This window comes from Parasteatoda tepidariorum, chromosome 3 (genome assembly GCF_982258835.1).
Source record: "Parasteatoda tepidariorum strain Cologne lab strain chromosome 3, Ptep-v5.0, whole genome shotgun sequence".
Classification (NCBI taxonomy): domain Eukaryota; kingdom Metazoa; phylum Arthropoda; class Arachnida; order Araneae; family Theridiidae; genus Parasteatoda; species Parasteatoda tepidariorum.
Window position 1 is genome coordinate 52,642,828 of NC_141757.1, and position 17,391 is coordinate 52,660,218.

At 30.1% G+C, this 17,391-nt stretch overlaps 1 protein-coding gene across 4 annotated transcripts in view; it reads left to right on the plus strand.

The window, feature by feature from the left end:
* Positions 1 to 17,391, plus strand: part of LOC107438534 (bestrophin-3) — a 50,787-nt gene that overhangs the window by 18,717 nt on the left and 14,679 nt on the right. For 2 of the 4 annotated variants that reach the window (XM_043040461.3, XM_087159326.1), the window contains 7 exons: positions 618 to 752; positions 5,053 to 5,219; positions 7,792 to 7,946; positions 8,848 to 8,925; positions 10,054 to 10,206; positions 13,151 to 13,231; positions 14,130 to 14,281. In XM_043040461.3, the coding sequence (XP_042896395.2) occupies positions 618 to 752; positions 5,053 to 5,219; positions 7,792 to 7,946; positions 8,848 to 8,925; positions 10,054 to 10,206; positions 13,151 to 13,231; positions 14,130 to 14,281 (921 nt within the window). Of the gene's footprint in view, positions 1 to 607; positions 753 to 5,052; positions 5,220 to 7,791; positions 7,947 to 8,847; positions 8,926 to 10,053; positions 10,207 to 13,150; positions 13,232 to 14,129; positions 14,282 to 16,115; positions 16,300 to 17,391 lie in introns of those variants that run through there. The other 2 variants (XM_087159327.1, XM_087159325.1) reach the window with 2 other exon arrangements.

The window sequence follows — 17,391 nt, forward strand, 5'->3', positions numbered from 1 at the left end:
GCAGCGTAAATCAATGTTTTGTAAGGTCTTTTCGATGTTGAAAATTCTAAAGAGAATTGTTTGCCAATCGTAAAGCTGTTTTCGCGAAAATTTATTGAAAATAATATATTGAGTAGAAATCAGCTTCTTTTAAAATGAATACAAGTATTTGAAAGTATGTATTTCAGAGTAACTTCTTTAAGAAGTAGAATCACATAAAATAGTTAATAAAAATGGTAATTGTGCAAAGAATGAAGTATTACGTCGTTGTCTAAATAACTTTTAATATTACTATGCGTTTGATTTAATTTGTATTCTTGTACATGTTTTACAGGTGTTGACTGATTTATGATTTTAGCTTTTTTTTAAAAATAGTTATTTGAAGAACAGAGTTATATAACTAATTTTACTAAGTCATACAAGTAATTTATCTAAAAACTTATTTTTCCTGACTTGACTTCTACCTATTTTTCATGCAAATGGTTGAATATTATAACAGTGTTCTGTAACAAATAACCTATTTTAGATTCTTCCAGTCCTTTGAAATAAATTTATGTCTTCTTTAAAAATTCAAATTACATTAAAAAAAAAAAAGAATAGTCGTTTCACTTTTAGAATCATCTAATAGTTCTTTGCAGGCAGTTTGAAAAGGTAGCGTTGTACTGTGATCAAACTTCAGGTCTCCTGCCCATGTCCTTTGTCCTGGGTTTCTACGTCACATTTGTTGTCTCAAGATGGTGGAATCAGTTTCTTAACCTCCCGTGGCCAGACAGGTAAGAGACAATGATCGTTAACCTTTTTCATATATCTACTTTTTTTGTTTTAAAAGGATTAATTTCATGTTCCTTGAGAAATAATAAGTATAAGTGAGTGGAACAAAAGCTATTTCCTAAAAGCAAATAAGAAGAAACTAACTAGTAATGATTCTAGTAAAACATATAAAGATGCCTTAGTTTTTATTCCAAGCTTTTATAAATAGGATTACATTTACTTGATTAAAAACTTCATCTGCTTTAAAAATTGGAAGAAAAAAAGCAGTCGATATGTTTCAAGGGCTTCAAAACAGGCACCATTTTCAAGACTTTCCAGACGTGAATGAGATATTTGAAATATAAAACGTAAAGTTGCCAACGAAAAATGGTAAAATAAAAATGCGAAACAAACAAGAAAAATCACAGTGGCCGAGAGAGGCAAATCAGAGTAAAATGCATTACCAAAAATCATCAATTGCTACACATTGTTGTGATCTTGAGCATAAATTTAATTTCGACAATGTCAAAATTATTTCCACCCTAGTCACATCTGCTTACCCTCATATCCCGCAATCTTGCCATACTAATATGGACGACAATGATACTGAATTAATGTTTTTAAATTTAAATAAAAAAAAACAACCTATCAACTAAAAAGCAATGCTAATGAAAAAAAGATTTCTTTTGGAAATATTATTCAGCATATTATTCATACCAAAGCTTAATTATTATAAGTAATACGTATTAATTGAAATAAAAAAAATAATAGAAAATTTGCCATACGCAGGTGACAATTAATTTCGGTAATATGTACTATTGGTATTATGGTAACTGGTGCAGTTTTAATGAGAATTCGACAACTGGTTTGCCGTAGTTTTAGAACATATTTTTTCCTGTGGTCGCAAAGATAATGTATTAATATTTCAATGAATTAGAATTAGAAGAACTTTTTCAACAACTACTTATAATTATTTTAAACAGTAAATTTGAGGTCGATAGAGTAATGATCATGCTCCTAAGGGCGCTTTTTCATTACACGACACGATAACGACAAAACGGATCCGATTGTCGGCGAACGACAGAGGGTCAAGTAAAATACATGGTCAGCAACGGAGCGCTTTTTCACTCACCGATACGATAACGATTATGTCGTATCCGACAAGGCGATATCGTTTGTCGGAATCGAATGTCGGTTAGGCAAGCAAATTTCTCTTCAAATCGTGGCGATTTTATTAGTTGCTGTGTATCTTTCCTGTTTTATCTCCTCTTTTGATATCATTATTTTATTCTTTTAATCAATTTTAATCTTTTATTAGATCATGTCAAATGTAAAATTTTAAAATAAAAGTTTTATATAATTTATTCTCATGTCTGGTTATAAATTTTTAATTTTATGAAGTTGCATTTTTTACATTATAGTGAGGTTGAAAGACTTAAACAATCATAAAAGTTTCATTGAAAATTTTTATAAATTCATTATATGCTTTAATGAAGAAATGGTATTTTGTATAATAGTAATGGTTTGATAAGAAGGTAAATAAAGACCATTATGTATTTCAAACAGAACTCGATCTAACTACTGGTTTCTGCTTGATTGAATAATAAAAAGTCTGCTCCCTGATTCAAGTGAAACATTTTTTGAAACATGGTAGAGCGGCTTCATAAGATAAATTTGATAAAACTCATTTAAACAATCATCTAAAAAGATTATTCTAAATTAAACTAATATTTTAATTCGATTTAAAAAAAACGTTAATACTTTAAAACATTTAAAGAATTTAAGTAATGTTAAGTGATTACAGACGTAAGTTGACGAGCAGACGCCAACTCAAAAGCCATATAAAAATTATTCCTCATTAACATCATTCTTGTTCTTGGTTTCTCTCATTCGGACGTAATTAAAAATTTTATTTGGGACTTTTTGTAGCTTATGGAAAAGCACATAAAAATCTTCTTCAACATATCTTGCCTCATTTATTTCGTTCGTACTTACGTTGTTGCAAAAGTTGCGCCAATAAAGGCTGTAGATTAGCGGCACTTAAAAACCGCCAAATCCGTAGCTGCGGTGGCGTTAATACGTAAGTACCATTTCGTGCACCCAAAAACGTTTCTGCACTGCTAGCTTTTTTCTTCTAAAATAAAGTAAGAAGTTTGAGACGACGATTATCATCCGGCATATTTAAAGTTTGCAGAAAAAAATCACAGCAGAACACAAGCAACTGCTCACTTGTTGGGTCTTTGTGCCAACTAAATTAAATGAATGCCAATTTCCGATACAACAAATAATTTTATCAAAAAAATAACATATTTTATTTCTTAAACATTTTAGAACACAACAACATTTATTATATATCTAACTCCGTTGCCAAAACGAATTCAAAACTAAAACTTATAATTTTTCAAAACACGTTCAAATAAATTATTTAAATTTTATGTCTCTACACACTCAAACTCAATACATTAAATGAACAAGAATTTCTACTTCTCGGACTAACGATATCGGACAAGTGAAAAAACAATTGCTTGAACGATCCGACAAAGACATAGTCGTTCACACATTTGTCGTCCGATTTTGTCGGTATCGTGTCGTGTAATGAAAAAGCGCCCTAAGTCCTTATAAAGGTGTCAATTATTTTTAAAACTTCAGATTAAGTTTGCTGCCACTAATAAATGTATTTCACACAAACCTCAAATGTTGAAGAGTTACGCAGTAAGTGCCAAATATACTAATGTAGGTATAATGTCTTATATTGATGTATTTTGTAATTATTAAAACTGCACCAAAATTAAGCAATTTTAATACCGATACTGTGGAAATAAGGGTCTTACGTCCCTTTGAAAAGGATATGTAGCTGATAAAAATACTTGATAGTGGTAAGTTTTGAACATCATGAGTTGGCCGCGAGAAATATCATCATGTTAAGTGATGCTAAATACAGTTAATCTCCATTATGCTGAGATGAACAACAAAAAACGCGTTTTTCATAATATAATAACGCAAAGTCACCGGAAAGGGTAAGAAATAATAATAAGTAATAAAAAAAGAAATTATTTTAGCCTCATTAATTGAAGAGATTTGTGGAAAAACCAGATGAGTTAAATTTTTCAGAGCTATGAAAAATCAGGCTATGAAAAAAAGTAGTCAGGCTATGAAAAAAAGTAGTCTCCGAATTACATTATTACCGATTTTTTAGGAGGCGGGACCAATAATTATTTGCTTTATTTTATTTACCACTGCCTAATTTGGAAATAAAATATATGCAAGCAAATTTCACACGAACCTCAAATGTTGAAGGGTTATGCAATAAATGCCAATTATTATAGGGTTATGCAATAAATGCCAATGTATTTTGTAATTATTAAAACTTCGCCAATATCAAGCAGTTTTAATACCGATACTGTGGAAATAAGTGTCTTACCACCCTTTGAAAGGATATAGAGCTGATAAAAATACTTGATAGTAGTTAATTTTTGACTGTCATGAGTTGGCTGCAAGCAATATCATCACGTTAAGTGATGCTAAATACAGTTAATCTCTATTCTAATGAGATGAACAAGAAAAAACGTGTTTTTAATTATATTATAACATGAAGCCACCGGAAAGGGTAAGACATAATAATAAATAAATAAATGAAATTATTTTAGCTTTATTAATTGAAGAGATTTGTGGAAAAACCAGTCAAGTTAAATTTTTCAGAGAGATAATCAGATCAAGAAAAAAAGTAGTCTCTGAATTACTTTATTATCGATTTTTTAGGAGGCGGGACTAATAATTATTTGCCTTATTTTATTTACCACTGCCTAATTTGGAAATAAAACATATGCAAGCATACTAAAAACTAATGTGTATAATGTATGTTAAGATTCAAAAGCAATTTTGTTACATTAAACATAGCCATACTGATGAAAACACTTTGCTATTTTCACTGATTCATAAATGCCCATAAAAATGTCACTTACCTGGTTCTTCCACTAAGCACTTCAATTGTGTCGGAATATGCCTTTCAGTTTCGTGCATGATTTCGTACCATGACCTGGAGCTCCGTGCTCATTAATTGAGTTTTTGTTAATCACCTCGTACAAGAACATGTATCCAGCAGGTATATGACAAATAAGAAAAGAATGGAATTGCTTTGTATTTTTTTAAAGAAAAATAAACAAGTTTTTGAGGAATTTTCGTTGTATTTCAATTTTCGTGCTGCGAGGGAACTCTAAACGCAGAAGATGGTACAAAGTCACACCATTGCCGTAATAGAAGTGTTAAAAATGTTTTTTTTTAATTCTTTTAAATAACAAAAATGTTTAACTGCTTTTAATGCAGGGTGGCTCACACAGTTTTAATGTATGTTTCTGGCAACGATGACCGAGGTAGAATGATAAGGAGAACTCTTGTTAGATACGTAAATTTGGCGACTATCATACTCTTTCAGACAATAAGTGGATCTGCCAAGAAACGATTTCCCACTATCTCACACATTGTTGAAGCAGGTAAGTGAACATCATTTTATTAAGAACTTTTGATTCTATTATAAATTTTCATGTATAAGTTGCTACAATCTTTTTCACATATAAATTAGCATACTCTTCATAGTTAAATATATAGGTAGTGTACTCTGTATAGTTAAATGACTTAAAAATTTCTCACATCATACGAAATTAATACTATTATCTATTTTACCACGTTTATATCAATTTGCCTTCGTGTATGTCTGTTCGGGTGGAATTTTGTAATCGATTTTAAACTAACTTCCCGACTAGCTACAGACTTCAAATTTGGCACATAGTTCAGAATTGGATGACAATGCATGGAAATGAAGAGAAAAAAGACATACAAAGTAAAATAAAATTAAAGAAAAATTAATATTTTCGCGATTGTCTTTTGTTGTCGATTCGATTATTTCAAATTAGTGCCACACGTCAGTTGATAAATTTTGTGTACAGTGAGTGAAAAAATTGAGATTTTGGAAGTGAGTGAAAAAAATAATAATAAAAATAATATTTTTAAAAACCACGTTTTTGTAGTGGAGAACAGTACGCATACACATTTTCCTACTCATACACATGCACATCCACATCCACATATACATCCACATGCACATGCATATACGCAAGCATATTCCGCATACGCATTCAGATACAATTACAGATATACATACACATATTCCACTGAGCACACATACTGTTACTGTTATGTATTTCATGCGCCCCCCGCTTTTCGTTTCTCAAATTTTTGTTTTTAAATTATTATTCTCTACTACAAACGTGGTTTTTAAAAATATTATTTTGATTCTGATTTTTTTTTTGTTAATATCATTAATGAGTGACTCTTATAATATGCGCAATTAACATTAATATTCTAAAAAGATATGTTGCATAAACTATCTGCAGTGTTATACTGACGTTGCATGAGCCATATAATGTCGAAATACTGTTTTTTTTAATGCTAAACAGAAGATAAACTTATTGGTTAAATATATTTCAATGGTTCAGTTTCCTGACTTGGAATATATGAAATTCGCACCAAGATAATCAGACGATACCGTTTAAAAACGGATAAAAAAGTTTAATCGCTTTTAGTTTAAAGAGAAGAGAGGAGATATACCATCATACTCTTTCTGTTATAAGCAAACGATTTTGAGCTGAGTTATAATGTTTCGAAAACAAGCTTTTTTTTAAATACAAAATATTTTCAAACACTACACCGAAAGTAATTTTTACTATAATTTTTCCATTAAAATGAAAATTCATATTCAATGTACATTTAGAAATTGAGAATACGATTGGTACATTTTAAGCAGAACGATTAATTCAGATTCAGTAAGAATGTTGCCTAATTTTCTAAAAATCTTGAATTTTATTGTTTTTAAGCATTTCAACTTTTCATTTAAGGTAGTTTTTTCTGACAGAATTATTTCAACTATTATTAATAAGTTATTATAAATTAACGACTAATGACGCCACGTAAAAGCAATGAACTAGATTGTTGAAAAAGTCGATCTTCAAGCGATTGTTTATTTTCAAAAAGTTGAAAGAATTTGGAGCGAGCTTCAAAGGCTCCGTGTTGCCGAACTGATCCAATGAAATATTTATCACAAAAATTAGAAAATTTAATGTTTATTATGCTATTTAAGTTTTAATGTTATAACACATGTTTCACGAATTTAAAGAGGAATATTCTTTAATTTATCGGAAAAAAGGAACATTGCATTAGTTTTAGTTTTACGAAACACTTTTATTCTCGGCTTTTTCAAAAATATTTAAATTTCATTATTGTGTTGCAAAAGTTTAAAAAATATATGCAGCAGAAAATAATTCAAAAGTTTTACAGTTTGCATCTGACATACGACGCGATCTCCAAGAATTTGACTTTACTTTTCTTCTCAAACTTTGGAATGAATTTTACCTTTCTTGTTGGTCTATCTATCCATTTAAACAATTGTCAGAGTTACGATGAATTTTATTAATTAAGTTTTTGATGAAAATTTTAACTAATTTCACTAAAAATTCTTGTAATCTTACATCGAATTTTTACAAATGGAAAGCTAATGCAATTTAAAAAGTCGTTAACTATAAGAGTTTAGTGGTTTCAGCAATTGTTAGGAGTTTTGATGTTTTGTTTATTAATCAAATCTTTCAGTTTAACTCCTTAACGATCGGTTAATTTTAAAGAAAACAGTCATAAAGGTGCCTATTTTTTTAAACGCGTATGTTATACACGTATTTGATTATAGTGCAGACATCTAGTTAAAAATAAACTATCTACAATTACCTTAAACATATCCTGGTACTGCCATCTGGTGTGTAAAATTAGAAATAAAATGCTTTCCGGGCAAAAAAAATGAATTAGTTTTATTCTTACTGGCACGTTACTACTGAACACTGCACCCCGAAAATATCAACGGAGCGAGAAATAGAGGGTGAAATCTGTTCCCGTCATTTTCACGGGAGCGAGAAGGAAGGGGTTAATAAAATGTTATTGGAGATGCGCTATTATTTCCTGTAACCGTGTTCGTGCTTTTGCATCTGTTATAATCTATGCATTACTGTTCTTTGAAATCAGGACTGATGTCACATGAAGAAAAACAACTTTACGACAAAATCGAACTCAACTTTAATAAACATTGGGTGCCATTGACATGGTTCATCAATTTAATTCGTGCAGCAGTAAAAGAAGGACGAGTAACAGCTGGGGAGCCCGTCAAACAGCTTTTAGATGTAAGTGATTTTATTCCATTTTTAGGCATTTAAAATTTAACTTTTTATCCATATTTCATTTTAACTCATGCTTTTTTATTTATTTAAAATGGAAACGGCTTTTACTACTTTATTAAAAATAATGTATTAATTTAGTAGATCGAAAAAGTATAACTATTATCGCTTCTTATTTTGTCCAAAAAAGAATTTTTCGTAATTACTAATTGAAGAATAATTATATAAATTAAGTGAATATTAATAACGAATACATTTGTTTAATTACAATGGAATAAAAATAGTTGAAATAAATATTGAAAAATATTCTGTGGGGATTTCTGCTCTAGAATTTAGAATCAGTCCCATATATGTCTAGATAGGGAAAAAATTGTTAAGAAATGTTAATGAAAAAAATTCCATAGAAATTTTTCCCTTGGAATTAAAAATACTCAAAAAGAACTATAAATCTTGCGAATAATGAAAAATAGAAACAAATTTGTTTAAAAAAATTAAGAAATAAAGCTACGGGTATTGTCTTAAAATTTAGAAAATATTTGGAGCTCTAATATGTCCACTTGATGATGAAATGAAATAGAAAAACAAAGGAAAACTTAGTAAAATAAAGAACAATTTTCAGGCAATTTTTAGATTAGAATTTATAAAATGTTCAGACGACGTACTTATCCCGTGACAGATGAAAGATATCCACAAAATTCAATATTTTTGTTTAACAAATAACAATGCACTGTTATTCAATAGTATTTTGATTTCAAAACTCAAAGACAAAATTAATATTTGCTTTAAATAAAGTTTTCAACCAAACACTGTTTGCATGAATATATGAAGAAACATTCAATTTAGAAATTAAAATGTTATGATTAATTAATTGATTTAAAATGATAATTCCGATATTTTTGTTTTGCAGGAAGTGAATAATTTGCGTAATAAAACTGGTCATTTATGGGGGCATGATTGGGTAACAGTTCCACTAGTTTACACACAAGTAAGTAATCAATTTCTCTTGCTTTAAGAATGACTTTAAATGTCAGTAAATATTTGTATAATCAATACTTTATTTACTGCTTTCATGAACGCCATTTGAATTCAACTTTTAATTACGACAGTAAGAACTGTAGTGTTTTTAATAGATGTTTCAAAGATGACTGATGGTTTGGAAAAATCAAATAGCATGGAAAAACGGAAGAACGTATTAAAATGTGTGATTTGTATGGCATTTTGCTAGGGAAACCAAGACAGTTTTTTTAAGAAAAAAAAATTCGAAAGTATTTACGAAATTCGTCAATAATTGACTTTCTGACTAAGAGATCCATATTCTAAATTTATTTTGTTACCGTCGTTGAACAGTCAGCCCAATCTTTCGTGTTAACGACTACCAACTTCATAGCCTTGTAATTTTAAAACCCAATCCAGAACACGAGGGTTCTTCCTGGATCAAGTTTTGGGAAAAATTTGCCATCGTTAAGAACTTTTTAATGAAACTAACCCCTCATTTGCGTTGCATTGAAGGAAAACCACAAAAATTTCCTACGGTTAACCTTACGGCAAGGGGACTCTAATCCATGATCCGTCTACTACTGAGGATATTTTACACCAGCACAGTGGTCGGTGCGAGCCAGGTGCGGAATTCGTATCGACCAGCCATCACTGGGATTCGATCTTGGTTTACATCATTGGAGGCGAATGCTCTATCCACTGAGCCACCGTGTTTCTATATACAAATAGAATTTTAAAAAAAGCACTTGAAGCAACACTTATAAAATTAATGCACTATTTAAAGTAAATGCAAAGATTTTCGCAAATTCAAAATTCAACAATTTTTTATTAACAAATACCTAATTTAAAAATATGAACTGCTTACTGTGGAGAAATAATTTAAACATATTTTATACTGAAACTGTTTATGCCATTGAATAAAAATTACTAATTTGAATAAAAATTATTTAAATTACATCTTTTTAAATGTATCAAAACTTCTGATACAGCAAGAAAAGACCCGACCATAATTTTGTAATAATAATTTACATATTTCAATTTTTTTTAAAAAGTAAATTGAATTATGTAATGAAATTTTACGGTAACATACATCGATTTCTTCAAATCCTTTTCTTAGGTCGTAACACTCCTGACTCATTTGTTTTTTGTAACTTGCCTGGTGGGCCGTCAATTCCTGGATCCCGAGCAAGGATATCCTGGACATCAAGTGGATCTTTATTTTCCAATCTATACATTTCTGCAGTTTTTCTTCTTCTTGGGATGGCTGAAAGTATGAATTTTCGTTTCCTTTACTTCTTTAAATTTAAACATTTTACTATCAGAAATATACAGAACTGTTGAGATTGTTGTTTATTTTGGTTGTTATTACGTATGGCTAAAAAATCCTCTCAATTCTCTATGACATAAAAATACTATGTTCTTTTTGTGCTTTGAAGTTTATAAATAAGCAAACTGAAAGAATCAAACATAAATAAATTTATTTTGTGAAAAATTTCAGAAATATTGATTTCAATTATTTTAATGCCATGTCTGAATAGTGGTGTGGTTCCATTCTTGTTTGCTTTAAAATACGGAGCCTTAAAATCAAATAAATCCATTATTTCTCTTATTTCATCGTATTTGTGATGTTCTACTTTTTGCATCAGAAATAATCTGGTGCAATGCTAGTTATTAAATAAGAAAAAAAATAAATTGTACGAACACATAGCTGCCAATTCTCCCAGATTTTCCAGGGGGATTTCATTTTGATATTGAAAGCTATAGCAAAGAGGATGGTTTTCTATTTCACTCTAGGAATTATAAATTTAATTTAGAATGCATTAAGCCAAGACTACATACATATGAATAAATTAAACATATGTATAAATCCGTAAAAATTATATTCCATGGTGTGTTTAAGAACTGACAAAATGTGTTTGCCTACAACTGAGTTTTCCATTCTTATTTCACCACCTTTTGAAAAATCAGGAAATGAGGTGAATTCCATTTTATTGAGTTAGTGGAGTTGAATTCATATTCCACAAAATCCTTCTTTTGTTATCTTACTATATTAAACTGCAAAAGCAACTGTCGCTCAACCAAAGAATCTACATAAGAGAAGAAGGCTATCTTCCATAGGCATAATGTAAACCAGTCTCCCAAGGTTTGGTCTGGGCCCTGTGTATAAAGGAAAAAAAACAATATTTAGAGGCACAACAATTTAAGTTCTTGAAATGGGTTTCCAACCTCCTCTCCTTCCAACCACTGCTGGGGTTGGGGAAAAGAAAAAAAGTTTTATCTTTATTTATCATTGGTCTGTTCTACACTTTTACACTATTGATAAACAGTGCTGTTTTGTTAATTTAGATATTCCTTTGAGAAACCATTTACATCATCCATGTTGATTAAAAATCTGTTTAAATCGCACCCAACGATACAATTAGAGTTGCCCAACAACCGGATCACAGGTGACGTACCTCCTGACAGTAATTTTGCTTCTTATGCGCATGCGCTGGTACATATATGATGCTCTGTTAAATCTGAGTATGCTCTCCCTGTAAATTGTTTTTCCTGTATCACATACCAAACCGAGTAGTTCCCCGTGTTAGTTACGTATTTTAAGAGTTGGACTTCACTTATAGCACGGCAGATTGGTGAGATATATGAAAGAACCACACCTTTAATGATAGAACCATAAAACTTCTTACACATTTAGTAACATACATAAAAGGCTTTAATTTTTATTGGGAGGCTATTTCATGTTTAACCCATAGCAATAATAGCGGACTTTCAAAAAGGCAATCTCAGAAAATTTTTGATGTCCTGTTTCTAAATGTTTTTTTTTAACGATTTTGAATGATGTGTTTGATAACTAACTAAATTTGATATTTTGTGTTTGTAGTTCTCTGTTTTAATCAATCTATGTCACCTGCTCAATTCGCTCACCTACCACAACTATTACTTCTCAATCATTTTTGTTTCTCGATGATTGTTATATTGTTACATTAAATACATTTAATTGATATATTGCTTCATTAAAAGTGTTATAAAAGTTCAATTCATTAAAAGTTCAATAATGCATGCCATATTCCATGATTATATTTACTTGAATCCAATTTCATGAATTAAATAATGAAATGAATTATAAATTTAATCAATTGCAAATTAATTTCATTTAGTTCGTAATTAGTCTAGCAATGTTCATGGAAAAGGGTGTATTTTAGAGCAAAGAAATATACCTACTTAGGTATTTTTTTTTGACCAAAATATTTATAATGTTATTATAAATGATACCTAAAAACTTCTCTACACTCCTTTGTACGGTTCCTCCTTTTTTAAGTGAAATGAGAGAAAGATTTGTAAGCAAACAAGTTTCCAGACAAGCAAACAAGTAACTTTTTCCGATGAATTTTTTGCTTCGCTGAATTGAATAAAACTAATCCTGAAACGATCAGACAAATAGTTCAAATGTTATAAAATTTTTATAAACAAAAAAATTAATAAATTTGTACTTGTACCAATTTACGCATCTAATATTGATATCTAAGCAAGTGACACAGTGTTTCCAGTGTGTTTTTTACGTTGAATTTAATGAAAATATACGCGAGCCAATGGAATATATAGTTTAAAAGTTGCGATGCGTTTATGTATAAAATGTACTTTTATTGAAATGCCACATGCGCACTTTTTGCTTTACTTTGTAAGAACACGTGTGGCATTTTTTTTAATGAAATTCTTATACTAAATTGAATGAAGTAAAATTTAAGCTGATGGGATTAATAGTTAAGTGATAAGGGGTATCTTAATAATAAGTGCAATTGAAAAATGATATTCTTTATGCAAACAAAGAGCACCATTTCAAACCTTAAGGCATCAGTCCTTTCGATTCGTATTGGTGTCATTCGATTAAACAAGACAAAAAAAAAAGAACATAAGAAGCAATATTTAACTTCTCCATGTAAAATGTAAAATTCTTAAACAAGTACAAAATTATATTTTTTAACACAGGACTTACTTAACTATTTATCTTATCGATTCATGTTTCGTATAGTTCAATTTAGCAAGAAAAGTCATTGTCGAAAAATTTACCTTATAAGTTCAGATGATAGTCCATGGATAGTAATCTAAAGTGTTTACATTAGTGCATGACAAAAGAAGTATTTTTTACGCATAAAATCTCAAGACAAACAAAAAAAAAATAAAACTGTTTAATAACGGAATTATATCTTCCCTAGGTAGCAGAACAATTAATCAATCCATTTGGTGAAGATGATGATGATTTTGAAACAAACTGGTTTATCGACCGTAATATACAGGTAAAAAAATCAAATTATTGAAAATGTTTAATATATATTTAATATTATTTTTTAATATTTCTTACTACTTCCTTAATTTATTTAATTTGAAATATCCAATTTTAAAATTTTTTTTAAAAAATCAGTTTTAATTTATAGATAATTTTGAATGCACCCGTTTAAAAGTTCTCTGTTGATTTCACCTTTTTCAATAAGTATTATATGATACAAAAAATTTTTTTCATTAGATTTTTTTTGAATATCAAATTAAAAGATGAATTATCCATTGATAGAGCAAGACCAGAAATGGATCTTATAATTTTACATTTTCAATTAAAACTCTTATTAATTAATAAATTATTATATTAAACAGTTTTAATGCATTCCATGAAGTTTATAAAACATTATGTTGAAAGTCTTATAAACTTAAATCGAAAATGATTTCAAAATTCTAAAACTTTAAATTACAATAATAAAAGCAATACCTTTGATATCTTCCAATTTTAAACACTAGTTATCATAAATTAAAGAAAAATTAGAAAAATAGCCATAACTTTCTCAAAAATAAGCCAATTCCGAAAAAAGTTTGAATCTATTATCAACTAAGAATTGCTACATAAAACTACAATATATAAATTAGTAGCGCTGCTGTAGAATGACATCATTTGAAATGAGCGTGAAATTGTATGTTTGATCACAAGCCTAAGAATTTTGGTGTGTTTCTGAAATTCGAAATTTGAGATATTCAATTTGTAGCAATAATCTTTATGCATCATTTCGTCCAAAGAACTACGATAGAGATCTAATTGAGAGAATGTCTATCATGCCCCGACTCATGTTATTTTAAAACTTTTTGGAGTACAATTATTTACAAGTTTATGTATCTAAGAAAATTGAAACAAATTCCAATTTATTGCAGGTAAGCTACGCTATTGTTGATGATTCATACAGTTACTTAGCGAAACTGGAGAAAGATCCTCACTGGGGCTTGAGTGCAATAGAACTTCCTTACACAGCAGCTTCTCTTAGTCACAAGATTCCTAATTACAAAGGATCAGCAATGGATATAGTGTGAGTATTTGCGCTCTTTTAACTACTAAGAAAATTTCTTTGGTAAAAAAAAAAAAAATTCAGTTTTAAGAAAGTATAAACTCAAAGAATTAAAAAAGACCTTACTACTTACAATTATGATGAATTTTTAATTATTTCAACTGAGTGGTGAGATAGCGAATCAGAATTAAATATATTTAAATGCTTAATTGTTTACTATAATTATGAGTATAAGTTATTTTGCTTATTTAGAGTTTTGACGTTTATATTTTATTTAAATGGTGTTGATATTTCTTTTTTTTTCTTTTTTAAAAAAAGAATATAAAGGCATTAAATACTTAAATTCGGATTATGCACTTCTTACAGCATATTAATTTTTTCTACGCTGCTATTTGTTCTTAAGCACTCAGTGGTGTATTTCAACATATACACTATATACCCTAAACCTGGCTTAATATACCTCGTATGATATACATGATATAGCAAACCAGATGATATTGATATACTTTTGATATACAAGGCACCATATAACAGGTTCGATATGCAACAGAAAAATTGCAAGAATCTGTTGGCTCCAGGCCCTAAGCACTTTTTTCAAGTAGGCTCTAAACTACACATTACAGCCCTTTTGATGTTCTATGTTACTTTAAAGCAAATGATAAGCATAATTATAAGTTTCAATCGAAATATTAATATATTGACAATAATGACATATTGGAAATAAGCAAAAAAAGTCATTATTTAAATAAAGGTTGGGTTTTTTAAGCAAAAATTTCCATTTTCAAAAATAGAAGCAACAAAACACAGCGGCCCGGATAGCCTGGTCGGTAGGTCGCTGGGCCCATGTCCGAGAGTTCGTGGGTTCGAACCCCGCCGGACGAAGACTCCCCGTGTAGTTGGTGACTGATGCACGTTAAAATTCTGTCGAGTCTCTAAGTCCTCCATGTTCCCACAACAAATCAAAACCTCTGGGTGTACTGCATTGGAGATCGATCGTTCTCTGATTCAGGTCAAAATTACGATCTGTGGATGAATGAATGGATGTATGAATGGGTTTACTTTATAAACAGTGACGTATGATGTGGCAGAAGTCGAATTCTTGGCCATACATCGCACCACTAAAAAACAAGAATCGCACACTCTGCCTCAAATTCGCTTGGTTTCACCAAGCAGGCTTGCCCGTGTGGCAAGTGGCATTAGAACCAACCAACCACAAAACACAGCTGGGTACATATTAATTATTGTCAGAACCTGCTGATATACTGAATGTCGAACAATGACCAGCTATTTGAAAAAAATTTTGAAAAAAAAATCCGAGAGAGACAGTTATATATGTTTGCTCTGTCCTGCTTAGGGATGCAGAACTTCTCCACGCCAGGTTTTAAAATTAGCTATTAGATCTGTCAACAGATGATGCTCTTGACTGAGATAGAATATAAAACAATGCTTTTAAATTAATATCCTCTTGAAGCAAAACTGTAGACAACTGAGCACAAAATTGACAGTTACTCTTTCTTATGTTTTATTTGGAATGGTTTGATATAAGCAATAAATATTGTTTTGTATTTTTTCACTCTATAGCGCCGCTTTTTGACAACTTTTGTAACTAATTTTGAAATTTGATATGAATAATGATACGGCTTCTCAAAGCACATTTCCATCTCCTAACGATTCTTTTTAATGGATTTTTCAAATTTCATGTCATTTTTGTAACTTGATTCCCTTTGTTCTGATTAATTTTCGTTCTTACAGTTCAATTTATTCTTTGTTGCTAAAGACATTGTATGCATTTTTAAGTTAGTAAAATGCTCCGCTCTGCACTTTTTCTTTATTGAAATGTATTATATTTGTGTAGGGTGTCTCCAAAAGAGCAAATTGTTGTCCATTACGACACAGAGAATCAAAACCAGCAGATTGCAAATCCTTATTATAGGTTTCAGTATTTCTTATCTAGATATTGTTGTGGCTGTTGTCAGCCCGGAGCTCCACCGATGAACAAGTTAGTATTGTATACATCATGTTAATATTACTAGATATTTGACCACCTGGGCACGTTTTTATAGAATGTTTTTCCTATTGCGCCCACATTATTCTCACGGTACTAATTCATTTGAATGCGCAGTGTAAATTATTGATTTTTCTCTTTTAATTCTGGTGTTTGGGTAGCACTAAAGAAAGAACATACTTTTCCCTCAGTGCTCATCCATATGAAAGTATAGGTAAAAATGCATAATGTAAGAGACGATAAATAGAGCTTTGAATTTGAAGAAACAGTTAGTACGACAAAATAGCTGTGGCCCATGAGATTAGAGGATAAATTTTACTCACTAAGCATAGAAAAAGCTCTTATAATTTCTGGATATTTATTGTTTAATTGTAATGTTCTTAGTCAATAAGAGGATTATTTAAAGAGAATTGCATGTAACCAATTCCTGAACTGCTAAAATTTATCATTATATCATTTCAACTTGTAATATCCTAAATAAAGAAATTTAGTTAGCTTTTATAAATTAACCAATATACCATTAAATAGTAGAAACACACATAACTGATATTTGGTTCACCAAACATATAATATTGTTAAAGCACGGAATTTTCATTTGAATTGTCACTTTGTTGAACCAGTTATTAAATTACGAAAAATGTTTCTGTGATGTTGTCAGTACGCTGTAAATATAAAAAAAAATAACTAATATGATGTCAGCGCTGTGACGTAGAAATATATAACCGCGCTTTATAATTTTTTGGGTATCGCATTATGTCACCCGTTTTACATTTTACATTATGTCACCCGTTGACATCACCTTCATTTGCAATAGCATTGAACGTTAACATAGCCAGCGATAATGTTCTATTGCAAAAGAAGATCAGTATTTATAATTTGAATGTTATAGTTTTCTTTGTCGTACGAAATTTATTCCAATCAGAGAAATATAAGCTGCCTCCTCCTTTTAATAACGGATGTCCGTATCAGGGAGGGTACGAGTTGTGGTTTATTCACACTGAAGCTTTAACCTCACTTTCTTAGTCTTTATCTGAAAATATATTGGTTGGTGAACTCATTGTCTGGCAATATATTGTGTGGGAAGGGGACCGTTTATTTTGTCTCTATTGACATAAAGGTCGTTTGG